At 41.9% G+C, this 21474-nt stretch overlaps 1 protein-coding gene across 3 annotated transcripts in view; it reads left to right on the forward strand.

Moving 5' to 3' along the window:
• The first annotated feature begins 737 nt into the window (after positions 1–737).
• PTPN1 (protein tyrosine phosphatase non-receptor type 1) overlaps positions 738–21474 on the forward strand; it is an 85484-nt gene continuing 64747 nt past the window's right edge. For 2 of the 3 annotated variants that reach the window (XM_058287227.1, XM_058287228.1), the window contains exon 1: positions 738–979. In XM_058287227.1, coding sequence (XP_058143210.1) covers positions 917–979 — 63 coding nt within the window. In that variant the 5' untranslated portion in view covers positions 738–916. The remainder of the gene's footprint in view (positions 980–21474) is intronic. The other variant, XM_071211789.1, reaches the window with a different exon arrangement.

Consider the following 21474-nt stretch of genomic DNA (forward strand, 5'->3'; position numbering starts at 1 on the left):
GCCTTCCTCTCAGGCCAGAACTATCAGAGTCCTTTGATGGTGGGCTCAGGAATCTGCATTATTCGACACACTCTCCCGTTGATTCTAAAGCACCATGGAAGTTGAGAGCCACCGAGTCCAGTTTGAGCACGGTCAGTGTAGGATTTCCGTGATAATTTGAGACATACTGAAAATATTTCAGGACCTGTCCCTCCAGCCTCCTTCCTTTCTGCAGCGCCCGGCGCCAGAGATCCCGGACGGAAATCTTGCGTTTCAGACAACGACACGACTTCTATGGTCTAGGACGTATTCACCAGCAGCCTGCGGGATCACGAAACTCCTGTTTCAGGACAAGGCTCCTCTGGCCCAAACCGGGAAGCAGAAAGTAGGGCCCGCAGCTCCCTGCATATACCGCAGCTTGGAGCACTAAGGCCAGGGCCCGGGCGTTGCAGCTGCGATGCATGACTATTTCAAGGTCACACCGTGACTCAAGGGACCGCGCAGAGGGTTGAACTCAAGTCCCACCCCGGCCTCGCAAACCCACGCGCCGTGGGCGGGGCTCCCCGGGATCACCCAGACAACGCGAGCGCGCCGCGCCCGAGTCCCGGGTCGGGAGGGGAAGGCAGACAACTCCGCCGCCGGGCGTCTCGCAGGCTGAGACCGCTTCCCCCGGCACCTCCCCCGGCCCCGCCCCGCGGAAGTGTTTGCCCACGTTCTAGAGCGCTGATTGGCCCTTCGGCTCAGGGGGCGGAGCTCGCGGCAGGCGCGGTGCGTACTTCCGGCTGCCGGGTTGACATGAAGAAGCAGCGGCCGGGGCGGCGATAGCGGCTGTCGTCTGCCTTTGCAGCGGGACCTGGGGCTGAACGCTCGACGCGGCCCGGGACGGCGGACGGCGCAGTGAGCCGCGGAGGAGGCGCGGCAGCAGCCCGCGTTCGTCATGGAGATGGAAAGGGAGTTCGAGCAGATCGACAAGGCCGGGAACTGGGCGGCCATTTACCAGGTGCGGGAGCGCCCGGGAGCGCGCTAGGCCCTTCGCTTGGGCCGCGTGAGCCTTTCCCGCAGACCCCCGGGTCCCGTTCTGCCTCCGGGTTCCGCGCTGCGTCTCGCCTCTGCTGCTTGATCCTTCGATCCGACCGCGGCAGAGGCCGCCCCCTTCTCTCTTTGTCCCCGAGTGGGCCTCGCAACCCCCCGAAATCCCCCGTCTACCTCCTGTCCTGCAGCCCCGCTGACCTCTCGAGTCTGAAGGCCGCCGGGCTGTCCTCTCAGCACGAGTCCTTCGCCCCTCGCTCCGCTGCCCCTGCTTAGCCCCGCTGTGTCCCCTGGGGTTGATTGAACACCCCCACTACTTCCACTTCTCGACGGGAACACCTCAGAGTCCCTTCCTTTGTTTCCATGGGGGAAAAGGTTACCTCTCCCTCACCCCTTCACATTTCCTTTTCTCCAGTCTCAGTGCGTGTCGAGTCCCAAGAACGACAGAGTCCCGGTCCCCCTTCCTGTTCATTCATTTAATGGACGTGAATTGGCGTGTCGCCGCGGAGCTTGGTACTGCCCTGGGCGCTGGAGAGTGTTGAATCCTATTATCCTTCACGGAGCTTGGAGTCGAATAAGCGGTCAGGCAAACACAAATAAGTTCAGATGGTGACAGGCCTTGTGAAGGAAAAAAAACGTTACAGCGGGGTAGAGAGCCACTGGATGGAAGGTGGGTTACCTGTGTGAGGGGCATCGCCCACGGTTTGTCAGAGGAGGAGACGTTTGCTCTGAGCAGAATGAGGAGGAGCAGCAAACCATAAGATTATCAGGCCAGAGTTTTCCCACGAGGAGGCTTGCAATACCTCCCTCCTTCGTGGCTAAAATATTGCCCTTTCAGTCAGGGACTATGGAACCTTAACGTTTTATCCTCAATGAATCGCGTCTTTCACCAGCTTTGCTCTTTGGTCTTGGCTGAGATCTCTCTTTGAGTCCTCATCTACTTTGGATTGTGGTGGGTCATAAATAAAAAATTAGCAAGGTAGGGTTTCTCGCATATCTCCAAAGCATCAGATTAAATACCCCAGTAGTTCTGTTTTCAGGAAGCTAAATCCTCTAAAGAAAATATGTGCTCCCGATTAAATGTCATTGCGGGGGTTGTGAGGATTAACCAAAACCACACTCTCTATCTTAAGTAAAGAACAGAATAGAGAGATTTTGTTACTTGTGTAAAGAGAGAAGGCAGTTTATTCTCTTTTCAATTTATAGGCCCAGAAGGCAAATTGTGAGGTCTATCAGCTGGTATTAAGATCTATTTTGAGCTCCTCTTAAAAAAAGGAAGAATCTTTAAGCAGTTCTTTGGTATGCTTGACTAAGTCTTGGTTTCATCTGGATTTCCATCAAACTTATTTGACAGGATCCTTTTTATTTGGACTGTAGTATAGTCTGATAGTCTATATTATACTGATTGACTCGTACAGTGTTGCTGGACCACTGTAATCTGTATATGATCGATCAATATATAAAATTTGTATTCCATGTCCAGTTTCTGTAGACTAATTGAATTCCACTAGTGTCTTTGAAAATGTGTAGGCAAATTTTCTGCATCCATTCATATGCAGTAGGGTCTAAAGTGACTTTTAAAGTGAAAATTTTTGGTCTGAAGTGTTGGAATTTGCTGTGATCTACCCCATGATAAGTGGAGGCATTGGGAGGAAATCTTTTATACTGAAAATGAGCTGGCAACAACAAATTTATACTGTAAATAAATTATTAGTTGAATTTATTTTTTACTGTGTTGGGCCAGCATGGCCAGACCTGTCACCTAAGCATTGTTAAAATTGTGTTAAGCACGTTGCTAGGATAGAGTGTGTTGGTCCTCAATTAGTTTCTTCATTGTTCTTAAGTTTCTCTACCACATTGGAAGAGTTAGTTGGGATTGCTTTATGTTGAGATTTCCCCAGCTTCTTAATGGATTATCACATTCCAAAAGGTGGTTTCTTTTGACCTTAGAGAATTGTCTCCTGTGGGCATTTTTTTTTTTTTCCCTCTCCCCAAGCAGGGGATATTTTCTTTCCTAAAACTGAAGTCAGAAACTCTTCTTTTTAAGCTCATAAGCTGTTATTTTACAACTGTGGCATTTCAAAAACAGTTCAAATGACCTTGAGTCTAAAGTGGCAAATTTTCCAAGTTGTGTGTCAATTTACCAAACCTATTATTTTTCAAGAATTCAAAGAAATGTGCTTGCGGTTGGTAGAAAATGAAAGTTTAAAGAAAACAATATTTTACAGCCTTTCAAAATGAGGGCAGCCTTATACAAAGTAATGCTTTGAGCTTGCCTTGTCTATTACGATTAGAAAAATATGTAATTTTAAAAAAATCTTTGAAAACAAGGTAGTGCGGTCATTTCTCACTATCCTCGTTTCTAACTAGAACAAGAAGATGCAAAAATTTGGAAACAATTAGGAAGAGAACAGAGGGTGAAGTGGACTTTTGAGTGCTGAGGTGTGTGGTAGCTTAGAAGACAAAAAGGTTTCAGGCAAAAATGCTGTGCTAGCTCAGTTTGATAAAGTGAGCATAAACCATGTTTTGGATCTTTAATGTTAATAACTAGCACAGACACTAAGTATTTTGCTCTATTAAAAAGTCAGCTTTGATAGCATTTTTTGATGACTTTATACAGTGTTTTCTAACATTTAAGCAACTTTTATCTGGTTTGGTGAGCCTTGAGTTTGAGTCTGTCTGGTTGACTGAAAGAGGTGAGAGCATAGATATAAAATAGAAACTGGTTTTAGAAGCTAGAACGGGGAAGAGAGGCTTAACTGAATGAAAAGGAGAGCGATATGCTGCCATTGATCTGTAGTTTAAAGAGGGTTTGGGTCAGGTGTTTTGCTAATTCTTTTGCCTCTAAATTCCTTGCTTCTCTCTAACACTGTTCACTCTTTTCAGTGTGAATGATTTGATTGTTTCAGATTAAGGAGATTGCAACAATAGCCCATGGCTTGAAGGCAAGATTTATTCCATGCGAGAGGTAGGCTTTATAAAAGGAGCCATGCCTTGATTTACATTTGTCTTTATAGCTTCTTTTATTATGAAATACGACCTAATACCTGCCTAGATTAAAACCCATGCTATAACATGGGTTCACAAACAGTTCCTTACTGTTCAATACAGATTGTGTTCTTATATTCCAGGAAAAAGAATATCATAACTTCTTAATGCCACTCTTTAGAGGGGGAGAAAAGCTATTTTAGTGCAGAGGAGAAAGATCTATATACTATGACTCACTTCACTTTAAAAAAAAGAAAAGGCAGACGGAAATGACATGGAGAGATTGGGAAGTTCTAGTCATCTTGAGCGACCCATTAGATCTAAATGTTCTTGTTTAGCCCTGGCTTGAGTGGACTAAATTTAGGTGTCTGATCACCACTTTGGAAATGGTGTAAAGACCTTTGTAATTGTCTGGGCTAGTATTAAATTAACTGGGCACACAAGTAGAAACAGCAGAGGGAAGAATTTTTTGCTATCATTATTTGTTTGACATCACTGGCATATTTATAGGAATACTTTGGTACTTTTGGAAGTAAACCATGCCAGATGGTTCTGAAAAGTCCTCTGGGGGATAATGGTAATACAAATGTTTTCAACCAGATATCCACAGTTGGGATCATTGGCCTCCCCACTGCATTTTCCATTTTAGCTCCTCAAAACCTGTAAAAATTCCTGGTCTTGAATGATGTGGTCAAATGTATACAGAACTTCATGATAGAAAAATGAGTAAGAAATTTCCTGTAGGGGGTTTCAGACTAGAAACTGCTGAAATAACTGCCCTTCCTTCCTTCCTTCCTTCCTTCCTTCCTTCCTTCCTTCCTTCCTTCCTTCCTTCCTTCCTTCCTTCCTTCCTTCCTTCCTTCCTTCCTTCCTTCCTTCCTTCCTTCCTTCCTTCCTTCCTTCCTTCCTTCCTTCCTTCCTTCCTTCCTTCCTTCCCTCCCTCCCTCCCTCCCTCCCTCCCTCCCTCCCTCCCTCCCTCCCTCCCTCCCTCCCTCCCTCCCTCCCTCCCTCCCTCCTTCCTTCCCTCCCTCCTTCCTTCCCTCCCTCCCCTGTTTTCTTTGGCTGATCTTTTAAGTTACAGAATTCTTTGGACAATTTTTGTTCTATGCAGTACTTTTAATTGCAGATACTTTCTCTTAGTCCTTCTTCAGCCCATATATATTTTGTACAATCTGGTACTTCTCCATATAGCATTTATGTTAATTATTTCCTGTTAACTAATTTATGCTGACAAGTAGGCTAGACATGTTTCTTTTTACTGCCTGTGTTCGGGAAAATTGGAATTCTAGCCAGGTCATTGTTTCTGAGATGCTGTAGTTTTGGCACCAGTCTCTTGATTGCATGTTTTGAGGATCCAGGAGTGCTGGGGACTTAGCTGCAGTTTTTGACTCCCTCTACCACATTTTGTTGGTTGATTACCATGCCTTCCTTCTCACCACTCCAGTGGTTCTCATATTTAGCCTAAAATCTGCAGCTGTTTCTAGTTTCCCATTGCAGAAATCAGTGAAACCAGTTTTGTATTAATATGGTGTTCCTCTTAAGTCTCGCCACATCCTTCCAATATGTACATTCTTCATATTATCTATAGAATAACTGTTTAAAAAACAGATCTCCAGACACAAAATGACAAATATTATATAATCTTACTCAGGAATTCAGAGAATCAGAAACAAGAATACAGGTAACCAGAGGCTGGGCAGGGGATAGGGAATGGGGAATTAAAGCTTAATTGGTACATAGTTTCTGTTGTGGGTGCATCATGGTGTACAACATTGTGAATGTAATTAACACTACTGAATTATATGTCTGAATAGGTTGTATATATGTTACTAAAATAAACATTTTAAAAAGGAAATTTTAAAAAAACAAAGATCTTAGCCTGTCCTTCCTCTCATTTAACTATGTCTGGTACTTCATGTTATCTGTAAAATCCAGGTTCCAGCATCCCCCTCCCCCACAGGCCTTCTATTCTAGCCACACCAGCCAATGCAGTGTTCTCCAAATTCATCCTTACCTTTCATTCCTTTATACCTTTGCACAGCACTTTGTCTAAAATGCCTTTCTCTTCCTTTCTAGCTTGCACCTCCCAGCTCAAACATGTGCCTCCTTGCCCTAGTGTTTTGCTCTCTTACCTGTGTTTCCATACAATTTCATGTATATCTCTGCTAAAGCCCTTCTCTCATTGTAGCTGTTTCATTACATTTGGTGTCTGTCTTCTCTAGAGTCCAAGTTTCCTGAGGTCAGCAAGCCCATCCTTCTCAACAGTGTCCTCTGCACTAGGCACAAAGTAAGTGCCTAATGAATGCTGGGATTGAATTGGTGTCAGGACCTTACCTAGGCCCTAACAGTAAAAATCTATAGAAGACAAGGTTCCTAATTCTCATCTTAGTGGCGGAAATAATAGAAACAAATAGATTAGCCAGCATTTGTACCAATAGCAGAGGTCACTCTGGAAGAAAATCTCCCATTTTGTGTCCTGGCTAATGAGAGCTAGTTTTGCCTACTGCGGCTGCATTAGAAGACAGGCTTGGATTCTTATGCAGTAGAAGGAGGCACTGCCAACTCGTTTTACAGAAGCTTTCAATTCAACAGCAAATTTATATTTGGCCTTAGAGGAACTTAATAGGCACCTTGGAGGTGATATATCTGTCAAAGATTGTTGAATTACTCTGTCCCTTGCACTTTTCATGCATGCCATCTAGGACTTTGCATGTAGTTGGTTTATAAAATTTTTTGATTTTGAGATATCAGATATGTAAGGCTCTCAGAAAGTAGCAACCTTTACAGAGGTCTATGATTTTTATAAACTATTATGAATGATAAAGACAAACATTTTTGGCATTTGATCAAACCACCCTTTAAAGCCAAGAGTATAATTTAATCTTTTGCTTTTTTAGTGGCCTTAATGTCTAGGTTTGTGTTCTAGTCTAAGCTCTGACACGAACAACACTGAATGGTCCCTTACTTTCTTTGGGTTTCATTCTCCTCCTTTGTAAAAATGATCCTTGACTAATTTGTCACTAAGGTCACATCAAGTAATGTAAGGCCCTCATGTATTCACAAAGAGAATCTAATGTCCCTAAAATAATCCTTGTAAAAACTGCAGTGGTTACTCAGTTTTGTAAAGTATGTGGGTGTGCATGGGTTCAGTTAGGCTCAAAAACTTAGAGAAGGTTTGTTAGTATAAAGACTCAAATAACAATTTTCAGTCTTTTTTTCCCCCAAGAGTATTAAACACTTTTAATAAATAGGGTTCATTTGATTTAGTGATGTGGGAAAATGAGTAGCTGACACAGAAGTTATGCATGCAGCTTTTCTCTAAGTAGCAATTGGGTGGTTTTTCCTGTAAAAGATAGAGGAACTGATTCTTGAGAATTTACAGACGATTCAGCCCCAGCTAGGTACATGAAGATTAGCTACCCTTTATGTTGTAATTTTAGAAAGAAACCTAAAACATCTGGTGTAAGCTCTGTTTGAATAGCATGATAGTTTACTCATCTGCCATCCTTGAGAAGAAAGTACCTAAGTCTCCGGCAGTTTGTTTTATTTCACATAGAAATAGTCTTTATCGTTAATAAGCTGCTTTCCTGTCCTTTTTTCAGGGCAACTTGACATATCATGAGTATCTTGCTGATAGTTTGTAAATTTTTAATGTCTGAAAACTAGACACAAGACCATTTCCCATGGAAGATCCACCTCCTACCCCAAAGTGGGGGGAAAAAAAAAACAGCCAAAGAAAGTCTAGTCCTTGATTCTATTGATCTTCGAGACTTGCTACAAGGCACGCTGCAGACAAAATAATAACTACTGATAAGTGATTTTGTCTTTTTTTTTTTTTTTTTTTAATTCCTAAAGTGGTTCATTTGCCCTTCTGAATACTAATCATTCTGCCAAGGCAGGGAAGTTTATCGATCCCCTCTGGTCAGTGGATAAGAATTAGTGCTTCAAGAAGTCAGGTCTGTAATATGGACTCAAACTAAACATGGCTTAGTGGCAAAGCAGAATTTAGGGTCTATATTTTCTTTGGGAAATATACAATTTAGAGTCCACTCTACTCATATTCCTTACTGCTCTTAACCTAGTACTTACTGTGCCAGGAAATTCTAACTCCCTGAATGAGGGTTAACCACTTGTTGAAGTAAATCATTGGGCCAAGTAAGTGTTTTATTCTGGGCTCCTCTTTTATGGCAGAGGTTTCTTCCCATAGACTAGAGGCATGCTTTTACAGATCAAGAAGGAAAAGCTCAGCTGTGTTTGTGGGTTTTGTGGGTGAGCAACACTGCTTGCTAAGATAAGATGAACATAGCAAAACTAGGTTTCCAAAATTATATTTTTAAAAATTTATTAATTAGTGATTAGGAAATGAAAATTCTTTTCCTTATTTTTAGATAATTACTGTTTTGAAACATTTTTCCCCCTGACCTCATCTTTTCCTTTTTCAAGCTTCCCTTATTGATGCATTTATTCCTTTTGAAGAATCACATTAAAAATTCCAATATTAAGTTCCAGCAAACGGCTTAGTTTTTATTCTGATGGATACTGGTTACTCGGAGGATTATACACTACTGCAAATTACTTACAAGACAGTGAATATCCGGTAATTACTTAAAATAGTTGGAGTTCCTTGAGAACACAGGGTTACATAAAAATGTCTGGGGATGAAATCACTTCTGAATATAGTGTCACTCAAGAGAACAAATAGGCAAAATGCATTTAGTATAATACAGTAAATTAGCTTTAAATTCCCTTGATAGTTAAACATTTGTCCCTGTTATATTTATCCCTTTTAGATTTTGTTCTGCTTCACTCTTCAGATAGGTCTCCTTCTGCAAGGATGCCTGCAAAATATGCCTTCACGGGTCATAAATATTTGTGTGGCTAACTTTTAACAGAAAAGCCCTCTAAGAAGGTATCTAGTGGTTGTTTTTCGGAAGACGATATTCTGGTTTTTGCTCCTTTGTTATTAATGCTTGGCTTTTTTTCTTTCTTCTTCTACCCTGATTTGAACTGTATTTTTAACAGCATCTTTGAATTAAGAGCATTGCCATTATTTTTCTCCACTACCTGGACAGCTCCCTTTGTCAGGGTTTTCAGGATCATTCTCCGAGTGGGGTAAAGCAGAACGGGGGCACGATCAGGAAGTTGTTGCAGCCACACCAGGTTTACTGGCACAAACCCAAATTTCTGGAGCATCCCCACCATGTACCAGGTGGTTTTGTAACACCTGAGGATTAGCTAGTCCATATCTCTTGAAAATTTCTCAAGAATCCACATCTCATGGGTGCTGGGTTTCGTGGGTCCTTTATGTGACAGTCATGATACTGTTTGTGAGTATGTTTAAATATTCCTTCATGTCCTGCTGCCAGTTTTTCTTGTGTAATTTCTAAGGATATTAGTGTCATTAGTAGTGTTTTACTTAATCTGTCCATATCACAGATAACTATCCAGGTGTGCTACTTTCCCTTAAGAATGCTTTTTAAAGTTTGAATAACAATATTTGAAGAGTGCACAGCAGCAGTCCTAGGTCCTATACTCATCCTTACTTAACTAGTTTTCATCCTCTGAGCTTAAATTTTACCCGAAACTTAGAAAAACATGGTTGTCCTACACAGAGAATTTGCTGTAAAAGTAGTTGAACTTTAACAAACCTAGTACTCCCCCCCCTTTTTTTTGTGAATATGTATTTGTCAACTAAACCTCCTTTTGCAACTTGTATTATTTATTACATGATGGTAACAAACTTTTGTGTTTCTCAACTGCCTTTTGTTCGTTGGAAGATGTTGCTTTTGAAAGTAGGAAAGAAATGGCTTTAGAAGATGGAAGCATACTTTGGTTTGAAGTAGTAGTCTGTTATGTCCCTCGCTGTCAGTGTGAAGTGCAGCTGGAGATGGGTGTGGTCCATCACCTAGAATTTCCTATCTTCGCTTTGAGGAGGTGGTTACCATTCTAACTCTTAAGAACTGCATGGCACATGCTGTTTTACTTACTGGGCAAAACTCAGCTCTAATGGTTTCCCTTGTACTTGACTTCAAATCAATAAAATGCCATTCTTTGGTAATGTTTAAATGCCAGATCCATTACAGAAAGAAGAAGGGATACAACTGAAAGTAAAGGATTAAATTGGCATTACCCCTTTAGTTTTGTAAATGCCTTTAATGTTTGCTTTTTTTGTAGGTTGATCGTAAGGAAGTGATAAGTATGTTAGGTTATTTGTGGTTTGAGCTAATTTTAGTCTCCTGTTCACAGCTTGCTTTATAGCCTTTGACATTAAAGCATGCTTTCTAGAAAGACAGATTTTGCATGTAGGACACAATCTGTATTCTGTACTTGGCTACATTTGAAATAATATTGTCTCAGTATTTTGGATGGTGGATAGTTTGAGGCATAGTAACATTCTTTGAAGATCATTGATTCCTGTGACATCTTTCCTTTACCAGCAGATAAATTAGATTCTTTCATGAAGGTTCGAACTCTTGCTCCAAGCCACTGGCTAAAAAAGGCATAGTTGACGTTAGAAGATTAAAAGAGGATTTATAAGATTTTGAGCAACTCCGAGATAGATTAAAGCTAGACTTTGATTGGCCGTGTATAGGAAATCTTCCTCTTAGTTGATGGTGCCTTACTTCTAAAGGCAGGGGCATGTATATCTGGTTTCTAGTATCATACAGAACAGTGCTCTTTAAAGATTTATTCCCAAACTGCCCTTCTACTCTTAACCAACGGTCCTGAATGTACACACCCATAGGGACCATGAGGTGATGGAAAAAGAGGGATTAGGAAACCTGGATTTGGGTTCTGATTCTGCCTTTGACTGTTGTAGAGCCTCGAAGGAGTTATAGGATCTGTAAAATGAGGCGATTAGAGCAGATAGCCTTATTGCGTGATCAGGCTCTGACATTCTACAACTGCATTGTTCACCCAAGGTGCCAGGAGGGTGGGACAGCATTTCTGGGGGTAAAAAGGAGGGGAGCTGTGTTCCACTTGTGCTGGATTTGTTAACATTGTATGGCTGTTCCATGATCCCCTTTATCTAAAAGGTAGCACAACTTTTTCTTCTCGTGTAAAGAGGATTATTGGGTTTTGTGATTGGACCAGAATCTCCCCTTCAATAGAAAAATGCACAGTCTGATTCATGTTTTATCCTTGTTCATAATAAAACCCAATAATAGCTGACATTTATTGAGTTCTGTTATGTGCCCCAAGCACTGTGCAAAATGCTTTAAATGCAGTGCTCTTTATTAGACACTATAAATTGGTTTATAATAGCAGGAAATGTTTTAAGAGGACAATTAAGTATCAAGTCATCAGCGTTCTTTTCTTCCTGAGGTGTCCCGTGTCCTGGATCCACTCTACACTAACACTGTGGTGATGTGATCCTTGCTTCGTTTTCCTAGAATATGACTGCAGAAAGAGACAAGGCGTTGTCCTCAGCCTTCCCAATTTATCAGGACACATGAAGATATAGTTTGTAGTTTCTGACCATTGCCCAGCTTCCTAACCTCTTACCTAGATGTCTCAAGTTGGTCACCCCCAGTTATATTTTGCTTGGTCCACACAGTGTCTTAAAATTTTTTTTTTGCCATTGCTTATGTCGGGAGAAGTCACATAAAATTTTGCATTTTTGGCTTCTTTTGAAATATCTGAAGATCAGGCATCCTGAGTACAAATTCCTGCACGGCAGTGGCCTGCTGGAGAGGAGGAGCACAGTTGCTTGTGGAAGGTCACAAACTTATGCTACGGTTTCTGTTATACAGCCTCCTGGCTGGTCACACTGCCCCTGTTTACGTGCACTCCGTGGCCTGTGGAGGGGTCTCCTCCAAATGGGCTTCCTCTTCAAGTTTAATATTAATACGAGAACTAGCGTGATTTTAAGAAGATGTCTAACCTTGAAGTAGTTGGTGTACCATCATTTTAAAATCAAATCAGGGAAGAACTAGGCAGAGGGAAAAGGTTGGTGATTAGTGTGGAAATGCCTGAGGGGGTGCCCTTGACAGTAAAATCCAGGTTAAAATAATTAGCCAGATACTTCTTTTCTTCCTGCCCTTTGCCCTAACCACTTCATCCTTAGCCCTCTTCTGCTGTTTTGAGAAAGTAGGAAGTTGACACCATTTTTCCCACCTCAGGCAAATGAGTGTGACTATATTTTTGTTCCAAGTGCAATTATTTCCAAGAACTATTTTTTTTAAACTCAAATTCAATTTTTTTTTATTTATTAAATTTAAGTATGTCTTTTAAGGATATCTTTTAACAGAGATAAACAATAAATGTATAGTGAACATTGTGAACTTACAAAACATGCATATGATCATATAAGGTACCCATATATACGAAGAACTACTTTTGATTACCAACTTGGAAATTAAATTTTGTGGGCTTATGGGAATTGATAAAAAAGAGTGGCTTGCCTAATATGCTTGCATCAAGAAATCTAGGAAGTAGTGCTTTTTTTGTTTTTGTTTTTTTGAGTGGTTTTTTTTGCACTTCATTTTTTTTCTTCCATTCCCCCTCCCCTGCCCTACTGTTTTTGCTGTCTGTGTACATTCACTGTTTGATCTTCTGTATCTATTTCTCTCTTTGTTTTCTCTTCTCATCTTTCTCCTCTAGTATTCACCAGGATTCGATCCTGGGGACCTCTGATGTGGAGAGAGGTTCCCTATCAGTTGTACCTCCTTAGTTCCTGGTTTCTGCTCCTCTTCACCTTGACTCTCCCCTTCGTCTCTTTTCTGTTGCATCATCATCTTGCTGCGTGACTCACTTGCGCGGGCACTGGCTCACTGCATGGGCACTTGGCTTCCTGCGTGGGCATTCGGCTTATCACGCAGGCACTGGCTCACCACATGGGCAATCGTATGGGCACTGGCTTGCCACACGGGCACTCATGTGGGCACTCAGCTTACCACACGGGCACTAGGCTCTCACATGGGCACTTGGCTCACCATGCAGGGTGCTCAGCTCATCACGTGGGCACTGGCTTTCCTCACAGGCATGCTTTTCTTCTTTTTCACCAGGAGGCCCCAGGGATAGAACTGGGGTCCTCCTGTATGGTAGGCGGAGGCCTTATGACTTGAGCCACATCCACTTCCCAGGAGTAGTGTTTTTAATGACTTGCTTTATGACTTGGTTAGGGATGATACTGTTTGTCATCCCTAGATGACACTAGATGGTTTCTCCACCTTATCCTCTCAACTAAGGGAAGAAATAAATGATAGTCACAATAAAAATAAAATAGGGAAACGGACTTGGCCCAGTGGTTAGGGCGTCCGTCTACCACATGGGAGGTCCGCGGTTCAAACCCCGGGCCTCCTTGACCCGTGTGGAGCTGGCCATGCGCAGTGCTGATGCGCGCAAGGAGTGCCATGCCACGCAAGGGTGTCCCCGCATAGGGGAGCCCCACGCGCAAGGAGTGTGCCCCGTAAGGAGAGCCGCCCAGCGCGAAAAGAAAGTGCAGCCTGCCCAGGAATGGCGCCTCCCACACTTCCCGTGCCGCTGACGACAACAGAAGCGGACAAAGAAACAAGACGCAGCAAATAGACACAGAGAACCGGGGGAGGGGGGGAATTAAATAAATAAATAAATCTTTTTTAAAAATAACAATAAATATATAGATCGCAAGGAATGTGTGTCTGTTAAAGGTCTCTATCCCTGTTTAGTGATAGAAGTGGATTTTATGTTGTAGGACATTGTTTTTCTTTGATACTTCCTCAACATCTGTTTTTCCATAGAGGTATGCTGTATATGACAAAAAGAACAAGCAATAGATAAAGAAGATTTCTTTACCAATATAAAATAACCAAGGTCTTTGTCTTAAGTTTTGTAGGCCCCCCCCCAGCTGAATCCCAAAAGGACAAAAACACTTTCAGTATTTTAATAATGCTGAATCATTTGGGATGATGGCATATTCACTTTATACTTTTTTGTATATTTGAAACTGAAATCAATGACTGAAGGCCGGTTTCTCCCATGAAGCTTTCTGTCCATCCTTCCTTTGCTCATCTGTTTATTCAATCACCCAACAAATACATGGGTAACTACCATGTGCCAGTCTCTGCACTGGTGGGGTTAAGTGGTGAGCAAGACAAACTTGGTTCCTGCCATTAAGAACTCAGTAGTGCAACAGGCAGAGTGGCTGTATAGTCGTCATCCCAGTTCAGAGCAGTAAGGGCTGTTAGAGGTTTAGACCCCAGGCAGTCTGGGGACACTAAGGAAGAGGTGTATCTAAGTGGAGGTCTGAAAGGACAAGGAGAAGTGAGCCTTGAGTGTTCTCTGGACCCCTAATCTGGGGTTCACTCCTACTCCCATTTCTGTTGATGTTGTGTCACATCTCCTGATTACCTAGGCTTGAAAGTGTGTGATCTTTTTTAATTTCTTCTCTGGTCCTATTCCCCTTCCCCCACACATATATGCAATTCACACACACACGCTTTCTCTCTCAATATATATATATTTCCTCTCTGTCACTTCTTTCCAATTTTCTTTGCCATTTTCACTTTGGCTGCCCTCCCAGATCATCTTGCCTCACCCCAGTTTTTGTGTGCTGTATATTGCTAGATAGATCTTCCTTTTAAATTATAATGCAGATCTTCTCACTCCAATGGATCACAGATTCTGTACCCTGAGTGCAATGTCCCCAACCCCTCCTTTTCCCACCTTATCACTCACAAGTTCCCTGCATTTTGGCTGAACGGTCTGTTTTCTTTTCTTTATAGCCTGCCCTCACTTGGCCTGTTTTGTGCCTTAAACTTTGGTGTTCTTTCTGGTGGTAACAACCCCTTCCTTGTTTCTGTTAGGTGACAGCCTCTGCCCTTTGAGGCACATTGCACATGCCACTGACTTCCAGAAACTTTTCCTGATCTTCTCACCTGTTCCTCTGAACCTTCCAATAGAGTGGCATGGTAGAGGTTACATCATGACGTAGACCTCACACCACTGTGAGTCATCTGTGTCAGTGTCTTCTCTAGGAGGTTTGTTTGTTTCTCCACCAATCTTCTAGCTTCTATAGCACCAACCACAGCGCATTGCATTCAGGAGACATGCAGTATAGTACATAATGAAATGATTGATAACTTGTGTAAAGAGTTGTTTTTCTTATCCAAGTATGTATACAGTACATGAAAGTTGATTTATAATATATTTAAATATATAAGAAGAATCTTTAATGTAAAGCTTGTCTCATTAAGAATAAATTGAGGGAAGCAGATGTGGCTCAAGCAATTGGGCTCTTGTCCACCATATAGGAGGTGCAAGGTTTGATACCCATGGCCTCCTGGTGAAGGCAAGCTGGCCCGTGTGGTAAGCTGTCCCATGCGGAGAGCTGGCGCAGCAAGATGACGCAACAAAGAGACACAGAGGAGAAATAATAAGAGATGCAGCAGACAAGGGAGCTGAAGTGGCACAAGAGAATGATTGCCTCTCTCCCACTCTGGAAAGTCCCAGGATCGGTTCCTGGACCTGCCTAATGAGAATACAGGCAGACACAGAAGAACACACAGCGAATGGAAACAGAGCAGACAGTGGAGGGAGGGGGGAGAAATAATAAATAAATCTTCAAAAAAAAGAGAAAAAGAATAAATTGAAAATTCGTGGCTAAGCCCTTGATCTGCTTCTAGCATTGTGAGAATAAAGGTCTCATTTTTTCATAGTGAATTTTAAAGGATATTTTTAAAGATCGTGGCAGGCTTATCCCATTTTGTGGTTTGTTATTAGCACTTCTCTGCACACAAATGACTTTGAGTTATTCTTTCAAGTCAAGTACTTTGTAGAATAACTTAAATTTATTAAGATAATGATCCTCCTTTTAAATGGTCTAAGTGAGAGGTCTTTATTTTTTGGCATTCTAATATTTCGGATATGATTACAAGTTTTGAGACTTCATGGTTACTTAAATTTAAACACAAAAATTATCATCTTGAGTAATTCTGAATGATTGATTCACTGATCACTGCCTGTTTTCTGTTCATATATTTATTAAACTCTTTCCTTGCCAGATAGAGGCAGTCAGAACTAGATCTCTGCAAACCATTGAAGTTGTGAAAACAACTACCCTTCTTTCCTTCTTCTAATTCTAGCTTTAGAAGATTATATATAGTAGTAGTTCTGGATTTGATTTTCTGAAAATTGATTGTTGATTTGAAAATTAATTAATTGTCGATACTAAAGATTTGACAAGAAAGGTTTTACCTGACAAATGGATGACAAAGTAGAATAAAAGATGCCTTGACTGTTTTCCTTTTAATAGTGCATGTGTGTGTGTGAGAGAGAGAGAGAGAGATTAAGTGTGGTTTTTGTCTCCTCCTAGTTTCATTTTGGAGTAATTTAAGTGTCGCTAGTAGTTACCTCCTCTAGGCATGTCCTGGCCTTTAAGTGTTTCTCTACCTTTAACATAGAATGAAATTCAGATCTACCATTCTCCAAACACCGCCTCCTGTGCATCTAACTCCCTCGCTTAATTACTTCCCCTCCACTGTCTTTCCCCATTATCCAGATTTCTAGTTGGTCCTTACTGCCAGAGTCCTCACCTGCCTCCCTGTGAAGCTGAGCCCCCACGGCCTATCACTTTAAATGCTCTATCTCCAGTACTCCTTGCTCTGCCCATCCCTAAGCAACTCTAGCTCTGGACCAGGCCATCTGTCTGCTTTTCTCTCCTTGGGCCCAGATTGCTAAGTGCTGCCAGAGAAAACCTTAAAGTTTTACAGATTGAGCCACTAGAAATCCGGTCTTTAACCTCAGAGCTGACTCCTGTTCCTTATAAACTAGTGTCTTCCTCAGCTTCTGGACATCAGATGTAGAACTTACCTACCATCCTGTCTACCTCTTGTCTCTCACAAGGCATAAAGAGCCTTTTTTCCTGACTAAGGAAACCCTTGAATCTGTGCTCTGGATACTTTCCCATTTCTCTCTTGTTTGAGAAATATTGCTCTCTTTTAGGTGTGTATCTGCAGCCTTCCCTTGCTATTACCATCTTTTTTTTTTTTTAAGATTTACTTTATTTCTACTCCCCCGCCCCGCTCTCTTGTGTCTATTCGCTGTGTGTTCTTCTGTGTCTGCCTGCATTCTAGGCAGCACCGGGAATCTGATGCATCTTGCTGCATCAGCTCTGTGTGTGTGCGGCGGGCTGCGCTTTTTACGCATGCAGCAGCTTTCCTTGCAGGGCGTACTCCTTGTGCATGGGGCTCTCCTACGCAGGGGACACCCGAGTGGCATGGCACTCCTTGCGCACAGTAGTACTGTGCATGGGCCATCTCATCACACGGGCCAGCAGGCCCTGGATTTGAACTCTGGATCTCCTGTATGGTAGGCAGATGCTCTATCGGTTGAGCCACATCCGCTTCCCTGCTATTGCCATCTTAAACATTCTCAGGCTTCCTCCAACTGAAACTTTCCCTCCAGCCACTGTTCTGTGATTTTCTTCTCCAGATGAAATTTTTGAAATGGACACTGTATCCATGGTTCACCTCTCAGTCATTCCTTGATTCTAAGAACTTAGTCTCCATTCCTTCATCCCCCAGCAAGCCACTGAAATGATTCTTGACAAGGTCACTATTTGCTTCCTTGTTACTAATTCCACAGAAACTTTATATTCTTAATTTAGCACCATTTAACATGGTTGACCCCTATTTGCCTTTTGAATATTCTTTTCTCCTGGTTTCAGTAACTTTTTTTTTTCTTTTTCCTTTCCTTTTATAGCTCCCATTCAATCTCCAAATCCTTTTAGGTGTCCTTTGTGGGCCTGTTTGTTCTTCAGCTGCGGGAGTTCCTCCTCTACCCCAGCCACTCTTTTCATCTTTGTTCTTCCTGGGCAGTCTCATTTTTTCCACCCCAGCAGTAATAATGGCCTCGGAATTCAGAGCAGGCACTTTACACTCTTGGGCTCTGGTACAGCTTTCAAAACCACTTTCAGTTCCTGAAATGCTGGTGCTCTCTTTGTCTCTCGCTGATCCTTTGCATATGCTGTTCCCTTTGCCTGGAACAGTCTACATTCTGCCCAGTTACACTCTGCCTAGCTCTTGTTCTACATTCTAGTCACATCTTAATCATCCTTTTTTAGGTTTCTTTCCCTGATTTTCCCTTTCCCATGATCTAAGTTAGAGGCTTTTTTGGAGTCCTCCCATGGCCCCTGTATGTTCCCTGGCATAGCACTGTGTGGTTATCTGTAATCATAGCCATTGTTTTATTACTTCCTGTTTACTTACTCTTGCCAAGTAGTTTGTCAAGTCTTCATCAAGCCTCAACTACCCAAAAGGTCTGGGACTGCTTTAGCTTCAGTCATTTGTGTTTCTTAGCACTGGAAGAGAATGGAAGCAACGTCCTAGGTCTCTAGATCATTTTTCTTAAGTGGGTTTGTCTTTAGATTTTCATTTGTTCGGTATTTCCTGAGACTTTGTTCTTGCTAGACTGTTAAACTGCAAAAAAAAGAATCAGTGCAGGTGAAGCATTTGCCTCTGAAACAAAATCATTGTTTCTGCTTTTAACTTTTTTCTTAACATATTATCCTTGGTTCAGCCCTGAAGATGATGATTCTCTTATTTGTGGATCTCAGCTTGTCCCCTATGTTCTGCATCTTATGAGAGCATCAGTGTTTGCCCATAGCATATGTTTATTTGAATGGACAAGAGGAGAGGAGGAATAAAACATTTTTAAAAGCCTCTTGCCTTCGGTCAGCTTGGCTTTATGGCTTGTAGCTGACCATTTTTTAAAAACATGATTCCCTTTATTTTTTTAATTTTTATTTTTTTTTTAATTTATTTCTCTCCCCTTCCTCCCCCTCCCCCAGTTGTCTGCTCTCTGTTTCCATTTGCTGTGTGTTCTTCTGTGACCGCTTCTATCCTTATCAGCGGCACCGGGAATCTGTGTTTCTTTTTTCGTTGTGTCAGCTCTCCGTGTTTGTGGCCCCACTCCTGGGCAGGCTGCACTTTCTTTCACGCCGGGCGGCTCTCCTTATGGGGCGCGCTCCTTGCACGTGGGGCTCCCCTACACGGGGGACACCCCTGTGTGGCAGGGCACTCCTTGCGCACATTAGTGCGCATGGGCCAGCTCCACACTGGTCAAGGAGGCCCGGAGTTTGAACCATGGACCTCGCATGTTGTAGATGGACGCCCTAACCACTGGGCCAAGTCCGCTTCCCTGACATGTCGGTTCTTATGAAGAAAGGCTATTTAGGGTTGTTTGGCTTTTTGTTGTATGTGATTTTTTTTTTTTAAGTTTGACTTTTAATTGGAACTTTTCTGTGAATGTAATCATTTAGAATAAAAGGGCTTGGTTTTATAATTTGCAGAGCACTTCTTTGTTACCTATTTTAAATGGTAGAACCCCTTGTGGCAAATGACTGGGGACAAGGATTGTTATCCTCATTTTTTTCAAAGGCTATAGATTCAGCATGGTATGTTGTCATAGAGCAGACCTGTGACCAAAGGGAATCTTCTTCTTCCTGATAGCGCATGCTTTCCTTCAGGCCTTGCTGTTTCTTAGATTGTTAGGATTGCTTTTTCATCAGGGAGAATGACTTTAAATGGAAGAGAGATTTCTTCTCCTGACTGCAGCACTTCTCTGCTTTCATTCTGTAGTGCCTGGATACAGCAGTAGTTCAGAATCCTTAGTGTTATTTACTGTGGTTTCCTAAGCATAAAAAAGCCTTCTAACCTTTAGTAAGACTGAAGGCCAGAGGTAGAAGGGTTGAGAACAAAGCAGAAATAAAGCTTTCAAGACAGGGTTGTTGGCAGGGGTCTTATAAAACATTGTAAGGATTGCGTGGACAGAAGCAGCATCAGTAGTCCAGAGTGTTGGGTTCAGGCATACTTGTTTGGTCCCCATGATGTACTCTGTGTTACTGAGTCCCCACTCACAGTCATACCCTTTGTCTTGTTTACCCCCTTCCTTCTCTCTTCATCATCCTTTCTCCCATGTCTACCACAACTAGCACCAGCAATTACTGACATGTTGGCTACTTCCCTGTAAGGATACAGGCCATGTGGTATTGGCTATAGACTTGGTAACCAAAGTCTGTGGATTCTCTCCCTTTGAGCCTCGTGACATTTGACTGACTGCAAACTAGCCATAAAGTGCTGTTATCTAATCTGACTGTAAACTTTCTTCCACTGTATTTAAGGGTGTATCTATAATCTATCCATGTCAGTTGAAGAGGATGCATGATAGAATCAAGCACGTGCTTAAGCATGTTGGGAGAGATGTGAATAAAAACTAACTACAATAGACTGTAAATTTGAAAAGGGGCAGATTGTGGCAAAACTTTGCGTTTGTGATTTTTTTTTTTTAATATCCTTGTATAGTCTATTTTACATTGAGAGACTTTGGACAAAAGCCATGGCCAGCCAGTCTTATGTATCATGGAGTAATTGGCTTATGAGGCTCCAAGATTATTACTATACAGAGTGTCCCCTAGAATCGTGTTTTGGTCAGCTCACAAGAACAGTGTTCAGATGGACTATTTTAGGCTGGCATGGAATCAAAGTGGTAACCAATCATGAAAGTACAGACTGTCCCCTAAATCACAAATGTATCATGCTTGAAGAGTTTTAAAGTTGGTTGTCTGAGACTCTGAACCTATTTTTCTGTAGAATCCACGTTGTGAATTGTGATTAAGGTCCAAGCCAGCCCATGGAACCTATTTAATCTACAGTATACCTGAGGCATATAATATGTCCATAGAATTATTGTATGCAATAGTGATATAACTATATATAATTTAATAGTACTTGTAATCATGAGTCTATGAATATAAAACATTCTGGGGTTCCATCGGGGGTGGGTGGGTTGTAGTGTGTATGTCAGCATGTGCATTTATATATCCCCTTCCCATGCAACCCTGGCACAAGGAAATAGTTTATTTCCTCACCTCCAAGTAAGTTTGGGTTCCCATGGAGTGTGGGTTGGATTCAGGGGTGTAGGGAGTAGATGAGAGCCCTGAGGAATATGATTCAGCTGGATTTCTGGGACTCAGGAGGAAAGACAGCTCCCAGGGATACTTGTTGGGCCAGGTAGCTCCTTGCGACCCACTTTCCTTTTCTTCTGGAGTTCCCAAGCATTGGCCTGTTTTGATCCTTGGTTACCATCTTTTGCTTCTGACCAGGGTTTTTGCCTCTGGTCTACAACAGAATATCCTATCAGAGTTTCCTGTTTTGTAAATAAATATATAGTCTTTTTTATGAATTTAGCAGATTTCTAAATCTAAATATTGTGGCAGAGTTATTCCATGTTAATTTTGCTATAAGAAATTATAGAGTCCCAGATGACTCATCTTCATAATACGTATATTTCAGTCTCATATTTACTCATTGTATATCATATTGCTTAAAATAATAGCTTTATAGTTAAGAACATTGCCTCTCTTGATTATATTTATTTAAGATTAGTTTTCAGGCAAAACCTTTTCATGACAGTGCATTAATCTGTACAGTGTTCTTCCTTCTTGAACCTTCTAACTCTGTCCACTGCAGTATTTCAGAGTCTAAGGTGTCTTTTGGC

This window comes from Dasypus novemcinctus, chromosome 24 (assembly GCF_030445035.2).
Source record: "Dasypus novemcinctus isolate mDasNov1 chromosome 24, mDasNov1.1.hap2, whole genome shotgun sequence".
Taxonomy (NCBI): Eukaryota; Metazoa; Chordata; class Mammalia; order Cingulata; family Dasypodidae; genus Dasypus; species Dasypus novemcinctus.